This window comes from Jatropha curcas, chromosome 8 (genome assembly GCF_041381405.1).
Source record: "Jatropha curcas cultivar XTBG-Jc1 chromosome 8, XTBG_Jcur_1.0, whole genome shotgun sequence".
NCBI classification, from domain to species: Eukaryota; Viridiplantae; Streptophyta; class Magnoliopsida; order Malpighiales; family Euphorbiaceae; genus Jatropha; species Jatropha curcas.
This window is the reverse complement of record NC_143158.1, coordinates 25704720-25721551: the sequence shown is the minus strand read 5'-3', so window position 1 is coordinate 25721551 and position 16832 is coordinate 25704720. Positions and strand designations below refer to the sequence as shown.

The window sequence follows — 16832 nt, the reverse complement described above, 5'->3', positions numbered from 1 at the left end:
ATTAAAAATGTAATTTTGGACAAAAGGACCAATGTATTAACATAATCATAAGTTAGAGATCTTATAATTAGTTTTTGAAAATATAGATTTTCATGTGTTAATTTAATTGCATATGTTTGAAATGTGAAAACACATGGGAAAAAAAGACTCATATTTCATTGGCTTATCATTAAAAAAAAACCTCAAACTTTGTAAGTAGTTTTAATTATATTCTAAATCCATTTTTTTTCTCCAAGTACTCAGAACTTCAATTTTAGTTACATAGCACCATAATTTTAAATTATACACAATTTAATAAATAAAATATTTTTTTTCATTGGACTTATATGGTCAGATTAACCAAAAACTCAATGTTTGACAACACACTAGCTAATATCGATTAGGAATTTTTTTAATTCATAAAAAGCCAAGTAAATAATAAATTTTAGTCAGTTATAAGCATAAAATAGAATATTAGTTTAGATTTTTTATTTGCCATTTTTACACATGAAATTTTAGATAAGGTTTATTAAAATTATACTTAAATTAGATTATTTTTTATAAAAATAGATTTTATTCGTTGCAGCATAATTTTATTTTTAGGAAATCGTTACTTATTGTTAACATTATCTATACAGACAAAAAGTTTTTTATTTTTAAGATGAATATAATATTTTCTTATTTCATTGGATACAATTTGAAAATATTATTTTATTCATTAAATTATATTTAATTTAATGAATAAAATATTATTTTTTATTTTAATATTAGGTACAATTTTAATATTAGTTACAATTGTATCGAAACAAGGCATTTGGTAAAAGCAAAAAAGAAAAGGATATGATATAAGAATTGAGCAAGTGGTGCTATGTTTCACGGTGAAAAGAAAAGGACGTATGTCCTGTCAATATGATATCTAACTCTAATTTACAAGTGATAGTAGCAAATGTATTTATTGAGGCAGCTGGGTGTCCCATCAAACTTAAATGCCAGCTCGCTCTATCTATACACTGTTTGCTGCTCAATTTGAATTATTCAGTATTAATTTAAATAGGTTTGGAATATTATGTCATAAATTAGGCGGTGTTATCCGAAACAACATCACAGAGATAATCCTCTCCTTCAATCGTTAAATTGATTTAAATTTTTATAGAAATTTGAGACTTCTTATTTATTATATAAATAAAAAGATTAACTAGATTACACCTGAAAGGCAAATATTAGATATTTTATATCTATAATGTCATATATTTAAAATTTAAAACCATTAGATGTATAAAGAGATTTTTTTTTTTTTTGTACTACACAGGCCGGAGCTGAAAGGCACTTAAGTGAACAAAATATATATATATATTTTACGCCAAAATATAATCTATTGATAAGTATATATATGACCTGATAATATATTCAGGTTGGAATCCCCTTTCAATACCCAAAAGAAAAATACATATACTAAATGTTTTATTATTTTCAAAAGATTTAATAATTACTTAAGAAAGAAACTTATTTTTTATATATTAAATATTTCTATTATTAAATCATTATTTCTTTAGTACATTCTTTATTTTCTTAACAAAAGAATTACTAAACATAACAAAATTCACATTATGGCATCAAAGACGCGATACCATGCAGCTGTAGGTGCCAAGGCTACGTCGATATGGCATCCTCCTTTGCAAGGTACTCTGAAACTTAACGTTGATGCAGCTTTTGATCTTAATACCCATAGGGCTGGTGGCGGTTGGATTTTGCGTGACCATCTTGGCTTCTGTTTGGGTGGCAAGTTGATGGACCTAGGTGTGGTGGCTAGCTCGTTAATGGCAGAAGCTTTATCTATCAGGGAGGCTTTGAGCTGGGTGAAAACACGTGATCTTACTACTGCCATACAAATTGAAAGTGATAGTATGACGACGATTCAGGCCTTACAAAGACCAGATATGATATCTAACTTCTAACATTTACTAATTTTAAAGTCAATACCTTTCCAGCAAACTCATTAAGATTGAGCCATCATGTTCAGACAATTAATTGAAAAAAAGAACCATTAATTTGCATCCAATATTAGCTATAAGATACATGATTATAGCAAATGTTGAATAACCTATCAATAGTATAACACAAACCGAGGGTCAGCAAATTTTAGAAAAAAATCAAAAATAACTAAACAAAACCGAATTATTTTCGGTTTCAATTTTTAATCTTTTATAACTTCGATTTTCGGTTTTTAGATCAATTATTGTAAAAATAATTATATTTTGAGGATCCAAACCATTCGACCAATTTGGTGCGATTTCCAAACTTATTTCGATACAGATCAATTTCAATAAAAAGTAAATTTTGATTTTTGTAGTTCGGTTTAGTTTGAAACCGAACCGTCGGTTTGCACACTCCTACTATACACTCACAAACTTAGTATAATGGTGAATATTTTATTTGATTAAAATTCAAGTTCAATTTTCCTTCTCTAATATTTAAAAAGAAAGTAGTTTTATAATTTTTATTTATCTGGGAATTTTAATCTTTTAACAATTATTATATGGGAGTTGCAAATTATTAATCCTCAAATAAGTGCAACGGGAATCCTTAATTGAATATTGCTTTATATATAACATAAGTAGTATTCTTCAAGGGAAAAAAAAAAAAAGAAAAAACATAAGTAGTACCATTTATCATTTAACACAAATGTATATGCGGACTGATTGGATGATTGACGAAACATCTTAATTGGTTACGAGTTTACTATTTACTATTTACCTTAAAGTTACTTTTTAATTTTTTTTTTTAATTATATCATAAACGAGGGGAAAAACATTTTTCATCTGCGAATCCCTTTCTATTATAAACCTAATTTTTATTGGATTAAAACAAAAAACTTAACATGATGTATAAAATTAGGAATTAACTTACCTAAATTATTTCTATAAGTCCACCGTAAATGAAATGAATGAAAAATTATCTTTTGTTGAAAAGAGGGTATTTTTAACTATTTATTTATAAGAAAAAGATTATAAATTGGAAATAATTTTTAATAAATTTCTATTTCAATCGGTTTATCTATAGTTGACCCAGAAGCCGTATTCTAGACAAATGTAATTCTAATAATTAACCCATAATACTATCAACTGTTGATTCTAAGTCTGTGTATCGCCAATTTCACCAAACCAAACATTGTGTTAAAAAAGACAAAGCCTACGTACCGTAGCCATTACAAGACTAACCTAGATATAGCGGACAGGGTTCACATTTGTATGTCAAGGTGTTTTCAACAATAAATACTTACTTTCTATCCTTTTATTTTCTTTCCTTTTCTTTTCTTGTTAATGAACTGACCCACTCTGTGTCTTCGTGGACATTTCTATACCAGTACTTTAAGTTTATAAATGCCATTCTCTAAGATATTTTCTTGCGCTACCAAAAGGATATTATAGCAAACGAAGGCCTCTTTGTAAACAAAAAATGAAGCTTTGGGCACCAAAGCTTGAGGCTTTTCTTAGATTTAGTTCAATCTTTCTATTGCTTATGACATCCTTGCTAATAGGGTTAGATTCAGAGACAAAGTCTGTTGTATACATGGAGAAAAAGGTCACATGTAAAGACTTGAAAGCGCTCTTGTAAGTATTGTCTTCTTTGAGTTCATATTGTTCTTGATTCTGTAAATGATTTCTGATCTTCTGTGTTTCTGCATAGAGTTTTGGTTTATGTGGATGCTGTAGCTGCTGCTTATAATCTTCTTCAACTAAGTAGATGCTTTAAGGCTTCTTATAAATCTGAAGCTTCTTATAGATCTGTTGCTTGGAGTTGCTTCTTGTTGGATCAGGTACTCTTTTTCATTTTTTTTTTTTTCGTTTTTATTCACTTACGTGTGTCTCTATGCTCAGTACGAGTATTTTTATTTTTTTTCATTTTTTTGTTTTCTTGAACCTTGGAAAGAAAAAATTCTTGGAGAAGGACCTTATGGTCAATCATGGTGTTTGAAATCTGTTTATCAAAATCAAAGAAGATATAAATTGAGATTCGACCGGTTTAATATATAGTTGGCTTAATTGTCAAAAACTATTGGTTTTGTAAATAGTTAAAACAATTATGTACAGTATAATTTTATAATTTAAAATTTAGAAATTTTTCAAATGAAATTGAAGATATAGGGAAATATAAAAAATTTACTTTACACTTATAAAAATTAAAAAATTGTAAATTTATTTATTATAGAACGAGTTAATAGTCAATTGTCATTAGAAATTTTTTTAAAAAAATTATTTCATTGTTTATGTTTTTCTCCCCTTTTTTTCCGAATAAACATATACACGTATTGTGATTAATCTCAATTGTACAATTAGTGTAAATAAATTATTTTCTTTATTTTAAGGTTAAATTAATTAATGTTGGCGTGCTGGAATTGTTTCAACTGGCGAGTTTGGTTCAGTTCTTCTGAATTTTGATAACATTACTACTTAAACTTGACACTATGTTTCATCAATATCCTTTAATTTTAATTTTATAATATGAATATGTATCCGCGGAATGTACAATTTTCTATTTCTTAAATTAAATTGAATGTAATTTTTTTAAAAAAATTACTGTAATATATATTTGTGTTGATTTAATTTAAATAATTTGCTTATTTATTTTTAATTAAAAAATAAAAAGTAAAATTATATATATATTTTTTTACATTCTCAAGCAATCAACTGAAATATTAATTAACATAATTAATTATTATAATTCAACCGATATAGTAAATTAATTATTTTTTGTCCTTAAAATTCTTATATATTCAAATTATATGAGACATAAAAATATTTAATTTTAATGAAATAAATTTTACTGAATTGAAATTAATATTTTAATTCTATTTATTAATGTAACTATATTATTTAATTAATTTGTATTAACTATGAACCTATTATAATTGCATAAGTTTTTTTTATAGAAAAAACTATTTAATAAAAAAACTTAATATTTATTAAATGTAAAAATATTAATTACAATAAAATAATTCATAGATTTATTAGTTTGTAATTCCATTATTTAATAAAAAAATTTTAATTTTTATTAAATGCAAAAAAAAAACTTTAATTATAATGAAAAAAATAAAATTTCACATCATTAGTTTTATATTCTAATATATTGCCACATAAATATTTATGGCTTAAAAATGGTATATTTATATATATAAATAATAGATATATATAGATAGATATGAATATAAAAATGATTATTAACTTTAGCAATATATTGTTTATAAAATATTGAAAAATGTCATATTCGCATATTTAAAAATGATTGAAGTATAGAAGGAAAAGACCGGGGGAAAGTAATGTCATAAAAAGAATAGAGTAATTATTATTATTATTATTATTATTGTTATTGACTTGGATAAATTTTTCTTTGATGTAGAAGCAATATTTAGTATTTTGGCAAAATAATTGTTAATTTCTAGTAGAGGTGACATTTACAGTAATAGTTTATTAAATTCAGCGTTAGCTGTCTAATCTTTTAGCAAAATGGATTAGATTGAGGCTATTTTTCCTATTCAATTGATTAAACATTAACAATTTAAATAAAATAAAAAAAATCCAGCATTATTATTTTATCAAATAAAAATTTATTTGTTGTGTCAACTGTAAAGTTTGTCATATAGTGTGTAGGGCTCTACAATATTAATGTGACGTGAGTGGATCAACACAGAAAATTTTAATAGATGTAATGACAGTATTAACCCTCAAAACTTCAAGTGAATTTTTGATTTTTTTTATCAGAAAAATTTTTTTTATTATTATTAAAATCTGAAAAAAACTTAACATATCCAAATATCTAAATCTAGGCCATTAAATATATAAATAAAAAAAATTATATTTCAATCTCTTTATTTTGACATAATTAACTACTTCATCCTTATATTTTAAAAATTACACTATTTTATCCCTTTAATTGGATCCATTGAATGAAACTATCCTTCTGCCTATTATTTGAAAATTAAGTCATTAAATGCTTGTGAAAAATTACATGACTAACTCTATCTATATATGAAATAAAATAGAAAAAAAAATCATATATTCGTCTCTATGTTTTCTCATAATTAACTATTTTGTTTTTATATTTTAAAACTTACACTATTTTATCCTTATAGTTTGGATCCGTTGAAAATTTCAATGTCAAATAATAGATAGAAGGATAATTTCGTTTGACAGAGATAAACTATAAAGATAAAATAATATAATTTTATAAATATAAAGATAAAGTAGTTAATTATGCCAAGTATGAAGATAAAATCGTATTTTTCTCTATATAAATTGATACCTTAATTTATAGGAAAAGTACAGCGATAATCTCAACTTTTATTTCAACACATTCAACATTTTAGCTTGGAAAAACTTTTGCTTCAATGGATATTATTTGATTTGCCATTATACATTAGCCTACCAAATAAAGAGTAAATCGCCAATCAGGCCTAACCCAGTGATGAGATTAAAGCCCAAGAATCAAAAGACTAATGATCCAACTTACGCAAGCCCAAACAATCAAAATGTAAATGGGCCACATGGCCCATACTCAAAGATCACAAAATCATAAATAAAATCTTAAAAGTTTACACCTTAGTAAAATTTAGTTAACAGATCACGAATTATTATATTTATATAAATAACTAGTAATTAGTCTCCAATCTTTTCAGCCAAGGCTGATCCCAGCTTAATTCAACTAATAGCAAATACGTTGAACAGACTAATAACATTTTTCCTTGGCAATAAATACTAATAATGAAATAAGAAACATAAAAATCGAAAAACTTGCAATGATATATAGTCGTGTTACATACATGGTTATAAAAAAAAATTAACATTTATCTGGTAACATTAGCCACCAGTAGAAATGATCGAATCGGAGAAATGATCAAATGACCCGATTCGGTGTATATTGAATTCGGTATAATCGAAATGGAGTGAATAAAATCCGATTGATTTAATGGTGAATCAGATATAAATTTTAAAATAAAATCTAATGCGAATATGGATTGAATACGGATATAACATAATCCGATTCAAATCCGATCCACAAATATAATTTTACATTTTCTTATATTTCTAAATCATTGATTGTAATTCTTGTTTTGCTTTTGTTCTTCTCTTCCTTCTTTCTTTTTAATTAATATTTTAAATTATTATCTACAACTCTTTCACCTTTTTGTATTTTTCTATTTCCTACATCAAACAAAAGAATATGAGTTAAATATTACAACCAATAGCTTGAATATTTTGTGCGCCTAATAATTATTAAAGTCTCTTCTAGTTGTTTGTACCAAAAAAAAAAAAAAAAAATCTCTTTTAGTTGTCGTAGCATACAATGTTTCAAATTATTATTAGGAATTTTTATGTATTCAATATGAATTTTTATTAAATTATTGTTAAGTATTTTTTTGGAACATAATAAAAAATGGATAATATCCAATCCAAATCCGAGTGAAGCGGATATGGATATGGACGTATGAAAATCTTTACGAATCCGATGTAAATTTTGCATAATCAAATCTGAATCCGATCCATAATCATTTCTAGCCACCATGTATTAAGAACTCAGTTGGTTTAGTTGTTAATAGCTCGTAATGTTACTAAATTTGAAGATTGTAGTGTACATTACATTTGCGGCGACAGCAGCAGCAATAGAGCACTCAGTTTTAGTGGTGGTTGGCGCTAATGCCTTTCAGTGGATGAAGTGGTGCAACAGGTTCACAAGATTTTGCTTCCAAATTGGTGGCTCTTTGTTCTGCAGCGTCACAGCTTGTGCCTTGATGGTCTTCATTTCTTCCATTTCTGCCTTCAATTTGTTTAGGCTTTATTCACCCAACCAATTTCTGCTCTTAAAGAGCACATAATTATATCAATTCTGTATTAGTATGAAGTTGGATTGTGTTATAGAAGCCATTAAGGTATGTTATTAGGTTTCTATTCATTAATCCATTAGCTTCATCTCATGGAAATGTTTTATAAAAACTCACTTTCTTATGGTAAATACTATAAGTGACTCAATTTCATATCATCTCAATATTTGATATACTGAAAATTTTCTAATTAAGAAGAAAATTAGCTTTGTAAAACAAGAATTATTTTTATTTTAAATTTTGATTTAGAGGAAATAAATAATGATAATAAAAATTTATAGCAACAAGATACTTGGGATAGGATAAGATTTATCTACACCTGTGAATGAGTCCAAAAAATTAATTTTAATTGATTTTGGTATATTTAATGAGATGATATACCAGATGTAAGTAAGTCATTTGCTATAAACATGATTTGATAACAAAAATTGATATCTAAATAAACTCAATAATATAACCGAACCCAAAATTTTAAAGAATGACTTATAAGAATGACTTATAAGTTGTTGGCTTATTTGTAAATTATTAGGCTTTTATGACGTGCGTTGCACGTTGACTATACTCGTTATTCGTACTCATTTAATTTTTTTATGTCATTTCTCACTTTTACATACTAGCTTAGTTCCATAATATTTTTCACATTTGAAATTTCATATTCCTTAAAAAAAAAATCATTAAAATTGTGTAAGTTACAATAAATAATTGAGTAAATTATCTATATTACTCTTAATTTAATACTAATTTTCTAAGAAAATCATTAAATTGAAGTAACAATTATTGGTCATATATAAATGGTAAACATAGACAAAAAATATTTATTACTCCTTTAAATCATAAATATGATAAGTATTTTAAAACAAGCTATTTTTTGCAAATGTGACAAGTATTATGTAACAGATGTAGTATTATTTATAATCATTTTTATTTTTTAATATTAAATATTAATTATAATTTTTTTTCTCATATTATATAGATTTTTATAATGTTAAAATAAAATTTCATATGAGATTAATGTGAATATAATAATTAATTAATAAAATAGCAGTGTATAATCATTTATCTAAAATTTGTTTTAACTTTATATATACAATGTTATAATATTACCTAATAAATACGTTTCAATATATATAGATATATAGATAAAAACTAAAATATTATATATATTTTTAAAATTATAAATGTTTTACATCTTCACACACATATATTCATTTTATTTAAAAATAAATTTAAAGAACAAAAATTTAAAAATTTTGAACAGATTAGTGTAATGTTTTCCCTGAAAATATCTGTTAATAAATTGATAAATATGGGAGGCAACCACTTCTGCTGGTTAGCATATAAATCTTTAACCTCTCAATTTTGGAATTTTATTGTTTATAGCCCAAACTTGTAAAATTATAATTATCTCGTCAGGTTTTTTCAGTTGAAAGTTGCTTAGCTTCTCTTGTTACTGGATTGACCTTTCTACTAAAGGTTCTAAAGAAAAACAAGTTATATGCCTTTTCTACCTCCCCGTTGAATATGTTGTTTGTACTTAAATTTATCTTTAATGGACAGGACTTCAACTTGGGGAAGGAAATCACTCTGGTTCTAGCCCTTATAGGAATACTGGTAATGCAATTCAACTAACATATTACCTTTCATCTCTCAGCCATGTTAGTTAAAATCTATGATGCAAGGAAATTCTCAGCCATGGGCGTTTCACATGTCGATTTCCCCATAATCCATGTAAAATTATATTTAAAACTTTAACTGAAACATTTATGGGTTTAACATAGGTTAAACTATTATTTTATTAGTATGAAAATTGTGATTTTGTGATTAGGTGTACTTGGCATCTATATCAATAGGTTTGGGAGAAATCCCTGGATTATAATGGCCGAGGTACAATGACAATAACTTTGCTTAAATAAAAGTGTATACATATACACACACACATCTAAGTGCCTAACATAGGCAGCTTAAATGAAATGATGTTTTTGTACATCAGGTATTTCCTGTAAATGTAAAAGGTGAAGTTTACTGACTCTGATTAACTGGTTCGAAAGTTGGGTTGTTTCATACACCTTCAATTATCTTTTTGATTAGAGCTCAGCTGGTAATTTCCATCCTTGTATGCTTCCATTTTAAAGATGTTTCTTACTTTCTTTTATGTTATTTCAGGTGTATTTTTTGTATATTCAATCATTTCCAGCTTGGGTGTTATATTCGTGGTAAAGATGGTACCAGAGACTAAAAGGCGAATTCTTGAGAAGATCCAAGCATCGTTGATGACACATCAATGACTAGAATCCATAGGATTGATGTTCTTTGAAACAAAATCAAGCATTGGAATTTTGTTCATTCAAATGATATGTTATCTTTTTATTTTCATGAGAGAAAATAATTATGTTTAAGGGTTGCACTCTTTCGCTCAATTAGTTACATTATGTTTTTTTGACAAGTTAATTTCATTTCCATTGATCAAATTAAGCTTGTTTAAGACGAAATAAATAAATGTTTTAGTAGAGATACATGCTAAATTATCTCTTTAAAAAAATGTTTTAAATTTAATATTGGATAAATGTTTGGAATATAATAATGAATGCAAATGGAATTTAGGATTAAAATGGTTTATTTTAGTATTTATTATAATAATAAATATATTAATACAATTTATTTAAATTCAAACACATTTAAGGAAGGTGAAGAATTTCAAATGCATTTAAGAAAATTCTTAAATCCAATAATTAAAAACTTTATTCATGATGTCACTAGCATAATCATGCACAACTTTGAACCTAAATTCTACAGAAAAAAAACCGTAATAGTTTCTCCTAAAATATTAACATTTCAAATTTCAAAACCTGCTAATAACACTTATATGAAATTTCAACCTTGAGTCCCACAAACTATTACAAATCAATCAGTTTATACTTCTCATTTCACGCCACAAACTTTTATCATAATCCATTCATCACATAATAATTACTATTCAAGTAATAACCTATTAAAATCCTCCATACATATAAAGTTTATATAGACCGTAATAAATCTCCTTTACAAATCTATAGTTACCTTTACATGATCCATAAATATTAATACATGCCATAGATAAATTTGTGCTACATAAAAATAAGGAAATATTATATGTCATCAAAAATAGATGAGTAACTCTTAATTTGGCGCGGATCACAGTCCTCTTCTAAACACATCTATTCATTAGTATCTGCACGTGAGAAAAACTCAACGCGCTAAGCTATAGACTTACTAGGTATACAAGTACCAAGTAAAATATATAGACAACCAAATAATATTTACACAATTCTCATCAAAGAGCATCAAGCGATATTCATATTATTACTAAATGAAACATTAAAAGTATGAAGTTTGGATTTTCATATTTATCTACCAAGTCCATGCACACACAGTATCAATCATATTTAGGATCAAATAACCAAAATTACACTAAATTATCAATTATATATATTCAAACATTTACATTCAAAAACTCTTCTTCATAATCACTTCATAAACAACAGAATTCTTAAGAGGTTTTATATACATACACACGCATCAATGTAGAATACATTTTTTTTTATTCAAGTATATTAAAATCTCATAATAATATTAGTTATCATCATTACATGTTTAATCCACATAATATTTATTAGGATTGAAAGCTGTATATGGGAACTGTATTGAATGAGGCACCAAGTATTTGAAACTGAGCTCGAAAGCCATATTAAGCTCGAAATATATACTAATAGTGCGTCAAACGCTAGGATATCTCAATGTATCGCAACAACCTATATGATGGCAATACTGCTAGATAGCATATTAGACATGTCACTCTTATTCTACTTGACACCCACTAAGCTTATAAGGGCAATATTGCGCTTTTAATAGTTCATATCACTCTTTCCATATAGCATAAGCATTTAACCTTAAGAAAATGCAAGTCATTTACGCATGCATAATCATCAATTTGAATTCCATAACCATTTTAACATAAGCATCATGTAGCATAATTAGCTTGATTCCATTTGAGAAATCAATCACATTTCCATAATCATAATAATTCATACTTGAACCTTAATCCATGCATTTACTACTCAAATCATAAATTGAGCAATTAAGCATCATATATTTCCTCATTTCACCTTCTTACACACACACACACATATAAAGCAAGCATTTTTTTTTCCTAGAAAGTTGACACGTGGCATATCCACTTTTCAATTGTTTTAATAGATATGCAATAAATTTCATGAGAATTTTCAAAAAATCTTTACATCTATGCAATAAAAAATACAAAATTACATAATCGCGCATCATGCAAGTACATGACTAATTGTTTTAATAGATATATATTAAATATCAAGGTTATCTTAACATTAATAGAGTGTCTAGGTTCAATATATCTAAAATACTACCTCTTTCCATAATACTTGTCACATTTGAAATTTTATATTTCTTAGAAAATCATTAAGCTTGTCTAAATTACAATAAATTATTGAGTAAATGGTGTTAGCTAAGTTAGTTGTTTTAACTTAAGTTTACTGGTTCAACTAGGTTATTAGAATAAGACATATTCTTTATGATGGATAGTGTTTGGTTTATATTCACTATGCTATAGGCTTGTAAAGCGTAGACTTTGTTTGGTTTTTGTTTGTGTAAAAGGCTATAAATAGCTAGTAAGTTATTGAATCATATAAGTTTTCTCTCTAGTTAGTATATAAGCTTTCTAAAGATCTGATATTTAACAATTGGCATCAGAGCTTTGAAAGGGCCTAACTTAAATAGGAGAGTGAGTGAAGCATGGCAACCTCAGAGAATTTCGTAGTTCCAAAATTTGACGGTCATTACAACCATTGGTCAATGTTGATGAAAAATTTCTTGAGAAGCAAAGAGATGTGGAATCTGGTGGATGAAGGGATTCCGTCACTAGCAATTGGGAATTCATAAGCAAGTGAAATACAGAGGAAGAACATCGAAGAAGCTAAGCTCAAGGATCTAAAGGTAAAGAATTATCTGTTTCAAGTTATTGAAAGAGAAATCATTGAAACCATCCTTGACAAAAGGATGTCAAAGGCGATCTAGGATTCGATGAAGCAAAAGTACCAAGGATCCACCAAAGTGAAGAGAGCACAGTTGCAGGCATTGAGGAAAGAGTTTGAAATGCTGAATATGAAGGAAGGAGAAAAGATCGATAGCTTTCTTGCACGAACTCTGGCAGTTGTGAACAAGATGAGGGTGAATGGTGAAGATATGAATCTAAGCATAGTAGTGGTTAAGGTTTTGAGATCTTTGACTCCAAAATTCAATTACGTTGTTTGTTCAATTGAGGAGTCAACTGATTTAGATACCATGACCATTGATGAGCTCCATGGAAGTCTGCTTATTCAAGAACAAAGAATGTAAGGGAATCAGGAGGAAGATCAAGTCTTACGAATCTCCTATGACGATAAGCTAGGGAGAGGAAGGGGCAGAGGCTCATTTCAAGGAAATCGAGGTAGAGGAAGAGGGAGAATGTCTCAAAATAAATCCACTATAGAATGTTTCATATGCCATTAGCTGGGACACTATTAATATAAGTGTCCTGGTTGGGAGAAGAAGGCTAACTATGCTGAACTTGGAGAGGAAGAGGAGCTTCTATTAATGTCCTATGTTGAGTCTCATCAAACCAAAAGAGAAGAAGTCTAGTTTCTTGACTCCGAGTGCTCCAATCACATGACTGGAAACAAAGAATGGTTCTCAGAGCTGGAGGAAGGATTTCGACGAACGGTGAAGTTGGGTAATGACACCAGAATGGCAGTTGTGGCTAAAGGAAGTGTACGACTTCAAATAAATGGCTTTATTCAGGTAATCTCAAATGTCTTTTACATAACTGAATTGAAGAGCAATTTGTTGAGCATAGGACAACTTCAGGAGAAAGGTTTAGCTATTTTAATTCAGCAAGGGACTTGTAAACTTTATCATCCTAGAAGGGGGTTAATTATGCAAACTAATATGAGTGGAAATAGAATGTTCTATTTGTCAGCTTCTATGGCACAAAAAAAACCTATGTGTTTTCAAGCTGAAGTTTTTCCTGAAAAAGAATCGCACTTGTGGCATCGTTGCTTTGGCCATTTAAATTATCAAGGCCTGAGAACACTTGCGGACAGAAAAATGGTAGATGGTATGCCTTTGCTCAAAGTTTCGAAGAAACTATGCGAAGCTTGCTTGGTTGGCAAACAACACAAAGATCAATACCAAAGCAGAGTTCATGGAGAGCTTTGAAGCAGCTTCAACTAGTGCATTCTGATCTATGTGGACTGTCAATCCGGCTTCTAACAGTGATAAAAGGTATTTTATAAGTTTTATCGATGACTACTCGTGGAAAACTTGGGTTTATCTTTTACATGAGAAGTCAAAAGCTTTTGTTGCATTTAAGAATTTTAAAGCATGTGTTGAAAAGGAGGTTGGTGCACATGTTACTTGCTTGAGAATAGATAGAGGAGGCGAGTTCAACTCTAATGAATTTGAAGAGTTTTGCAAAGCTCAGGAAATATGCAGGCAGTTGATAGCAGCATACACTCCACAACAGAACAGAGTGGCTGAAAGGAAGAACAGAACAATCATGAACACGATGCGTTCAATGCTAGCTGAGAAGAAAGTTCTAAAAATGTTCTAGCCAGAAGCTGTAAAGTGGTATGTGCATATCCCAACAGGAGTGTAAGTGCAACAGTGAAAGACAAAACACCAGAGGAAGCATGGAGTGGGATGAAGCCCACGACGGATTATTTTCGAATCTTTGGGTGTATAGCTCATACTCACATCCCTGACCAGAAGAGGAGTAAGTTGGATTCCATGAGTAATAAGTGTATATTCTTGGGTGTTAGTGATGAATCCAAGGCTTATAGATTGTATGATCCAGCCACTAAGAAAATTATCATCAGTAAAGATGTTGTATTTGAAGAAATTATCCTTCTGCCTATTATTTAAAAATAAGTCATTAAATGCTTGTGAAAAATTACATGACTAACTCTATATATATGAAATAAAATAAAAAAATTTATATTTTTATCTCTATGTTTTCTCATAATTAACTATTTTGTTTTTATATTTTAAAACTTACACTATTTTATCCTTATAGTTTGGATCGGTTAACAATTTCAATGTCAAATAATATATAGAAGAATAATTTCGTTTAACAAAGATAAACTACAAGGATAAAACAATATATTTTTTAAAATATAAGGATAAAGTAGTTAATTATGCCAAAGTATGAGATTAAAGCCCAAGAATCAAAAGACTAATGATCCAACTCACGCAAGCCCAAACAATCAAAATGTAAATGGGCCACATGGCCCATACTCAAAGATCACAAAATCATAAATAAAATCTTAAAGTTTACACCTTATAAAATTTAGTTAACGGATCACGAATTATTATATTTATATAAATAACTAGTAATTAGTCTCCAATCTTTTCAGCCAAGGTTGATCCCAGCTTAATTCAACTAATAGCAAATTGTCTAAGTTACAATAAATAATTGAGTAAATTAACCATATTACCCTTAATTTAATACTAATTCTCTAAGAAAACCATTAAATTGAAGTAATAATTATTGGTCATATACAAATGGTAAACATAGACAAAAAAATATTTATTACTCCTTGAAATCATAAATATGATAAGTATTTTAGAACAAACTATTTTTTTTCAAATGTGACAAGTATTATGTAACAGATGTAGTATTATTTATAATCGTTTTTATTTTTTAATATTAAATATTAATTATAATTTTTGTCTCATATTATTTAGATTTTTATAATGTTAAAATAAAATTTCATATGAGATTAATGTGAATATAATCTTTGACCTCTTAATTTTGGAATTTTATTGTTTATAGCTCAAACTTGTAAAATTATAATTATCTCGTCAGGTTTTTTCAATTGAAAGGTGCTTAGCTTCTCTTGTTACGGAATTGACCTTTCTACTAAAGGTTCCGAAGAAAAACAAGTTATATGCCTTTTCTCCCTCCCCGTTGAATATTTTGTTTGCACTTAAATTTATCTTTAATGGACAGGAATTCAACTTGGGGAAGGAAATCACTCTGGTTCTAGCCCTTATAGGAATATTGGTAATGCAATTCAACTAACATATTAGCTTTCATCTCTCAGCCATGTTAGTTAAAATCTATGATGCAAGGAAATTCTCAGCCATGGGCGTTTCACATGTCCATTTCCCCATAATCTTGTAAAATTATATTTAAAACTTTACCTGAAACATTTATGGGTTTAACATAGGTTAAAATATTATTTTATTAGTATGGAAATTGTGATTCTGTGATTAGGTGTACTTGGCATCTATATCAATAGGTTTGGGAGAAATCCCTGAATTATAATGGTCGAGGTACAATGACAATAACTTTGCTTAACAAAAAGTGTATACATATACACACACACATCTAAGTGCCTAACATAGGCAGCTTAAATGAAATGATGTTTTTGTAGATCAGGTATTCCCCGTAAATGTAAAATGTTCAGCTGGAAGTTTAGTGACTCTGATTAACTGGTCCGAAAGTTGGATTGTTGCATACACCTTCAATTATCTTTTTGATCGGAGCTCAGCTGGTAACTTCCTTCCTTGTATGCTTCCATTTTAAGAATTTTTCTTACTTTCTTTTATGTTATTTCAGGTGTATTTTTTGTATATTCAATCATTTCCAACTTGGGTGTTATGTTCGAGCTAAAGATGGTACTGGAGACCAAATGGCAAATTTTTGAGGGGATCCAAGCATCGTTGATGACACATCAATGGTTAGAATCCATAGGATTGATGTTCTTTGAAACAAAATCAAGCATTGGAATTTTGTTCATTCAAATGATATATTATCTTTTTATTTTCATGAGAGAAAATAATTATGTTATTTTCATTAGGGTTGCATTCTTTCACGCAATTAGTTACGTTCTGTTTTCTTGACAAGTTAATTTCATTTCCATTGATCAAA

General features: G+C 28.0%; 2 protein-coding genes across 2 annotated transcripts; both read left to right on the top strand.

Moving 5' to 3' along the window:
- The first annotated feature begins 3372 nt into the window (after nt 1–3372).
- LOC105635603 (CASP-like protein 2C1) lies at nt 3373–8013 on the top strand. Its single transcript, XM_012218684.4, has 3 exons — nt 3373–3590; nt 3667–3796; nt 7598–8013. Exons 1-3 carry the CDS (start codon nt 3436–3438, stop codon nt 7847–7849), a joined length of 537 nt encoding a protein of 178 aa, XP_012074074.1. The 5' UTR covers nt 3373–3435; the 3' UTR covers nt 7850–8013.
- A 4930-nt stretch (nt 8014–12943) lies between these two features.
- Nucleotides 12944–13258, top strand: LOC105635629 (uncharacterized). The gene has a single exon (XM_012218708.1). The coding sequence runs from the start codon at nt 12944–12946 to the stop codon at nt 13256–13258; it is 315 nt and encodes a 104-aa protein (XP_012074098.1).
- The last annotated feature ends 3574 nt before the right edge of the window (nt 13259–16832 follow it).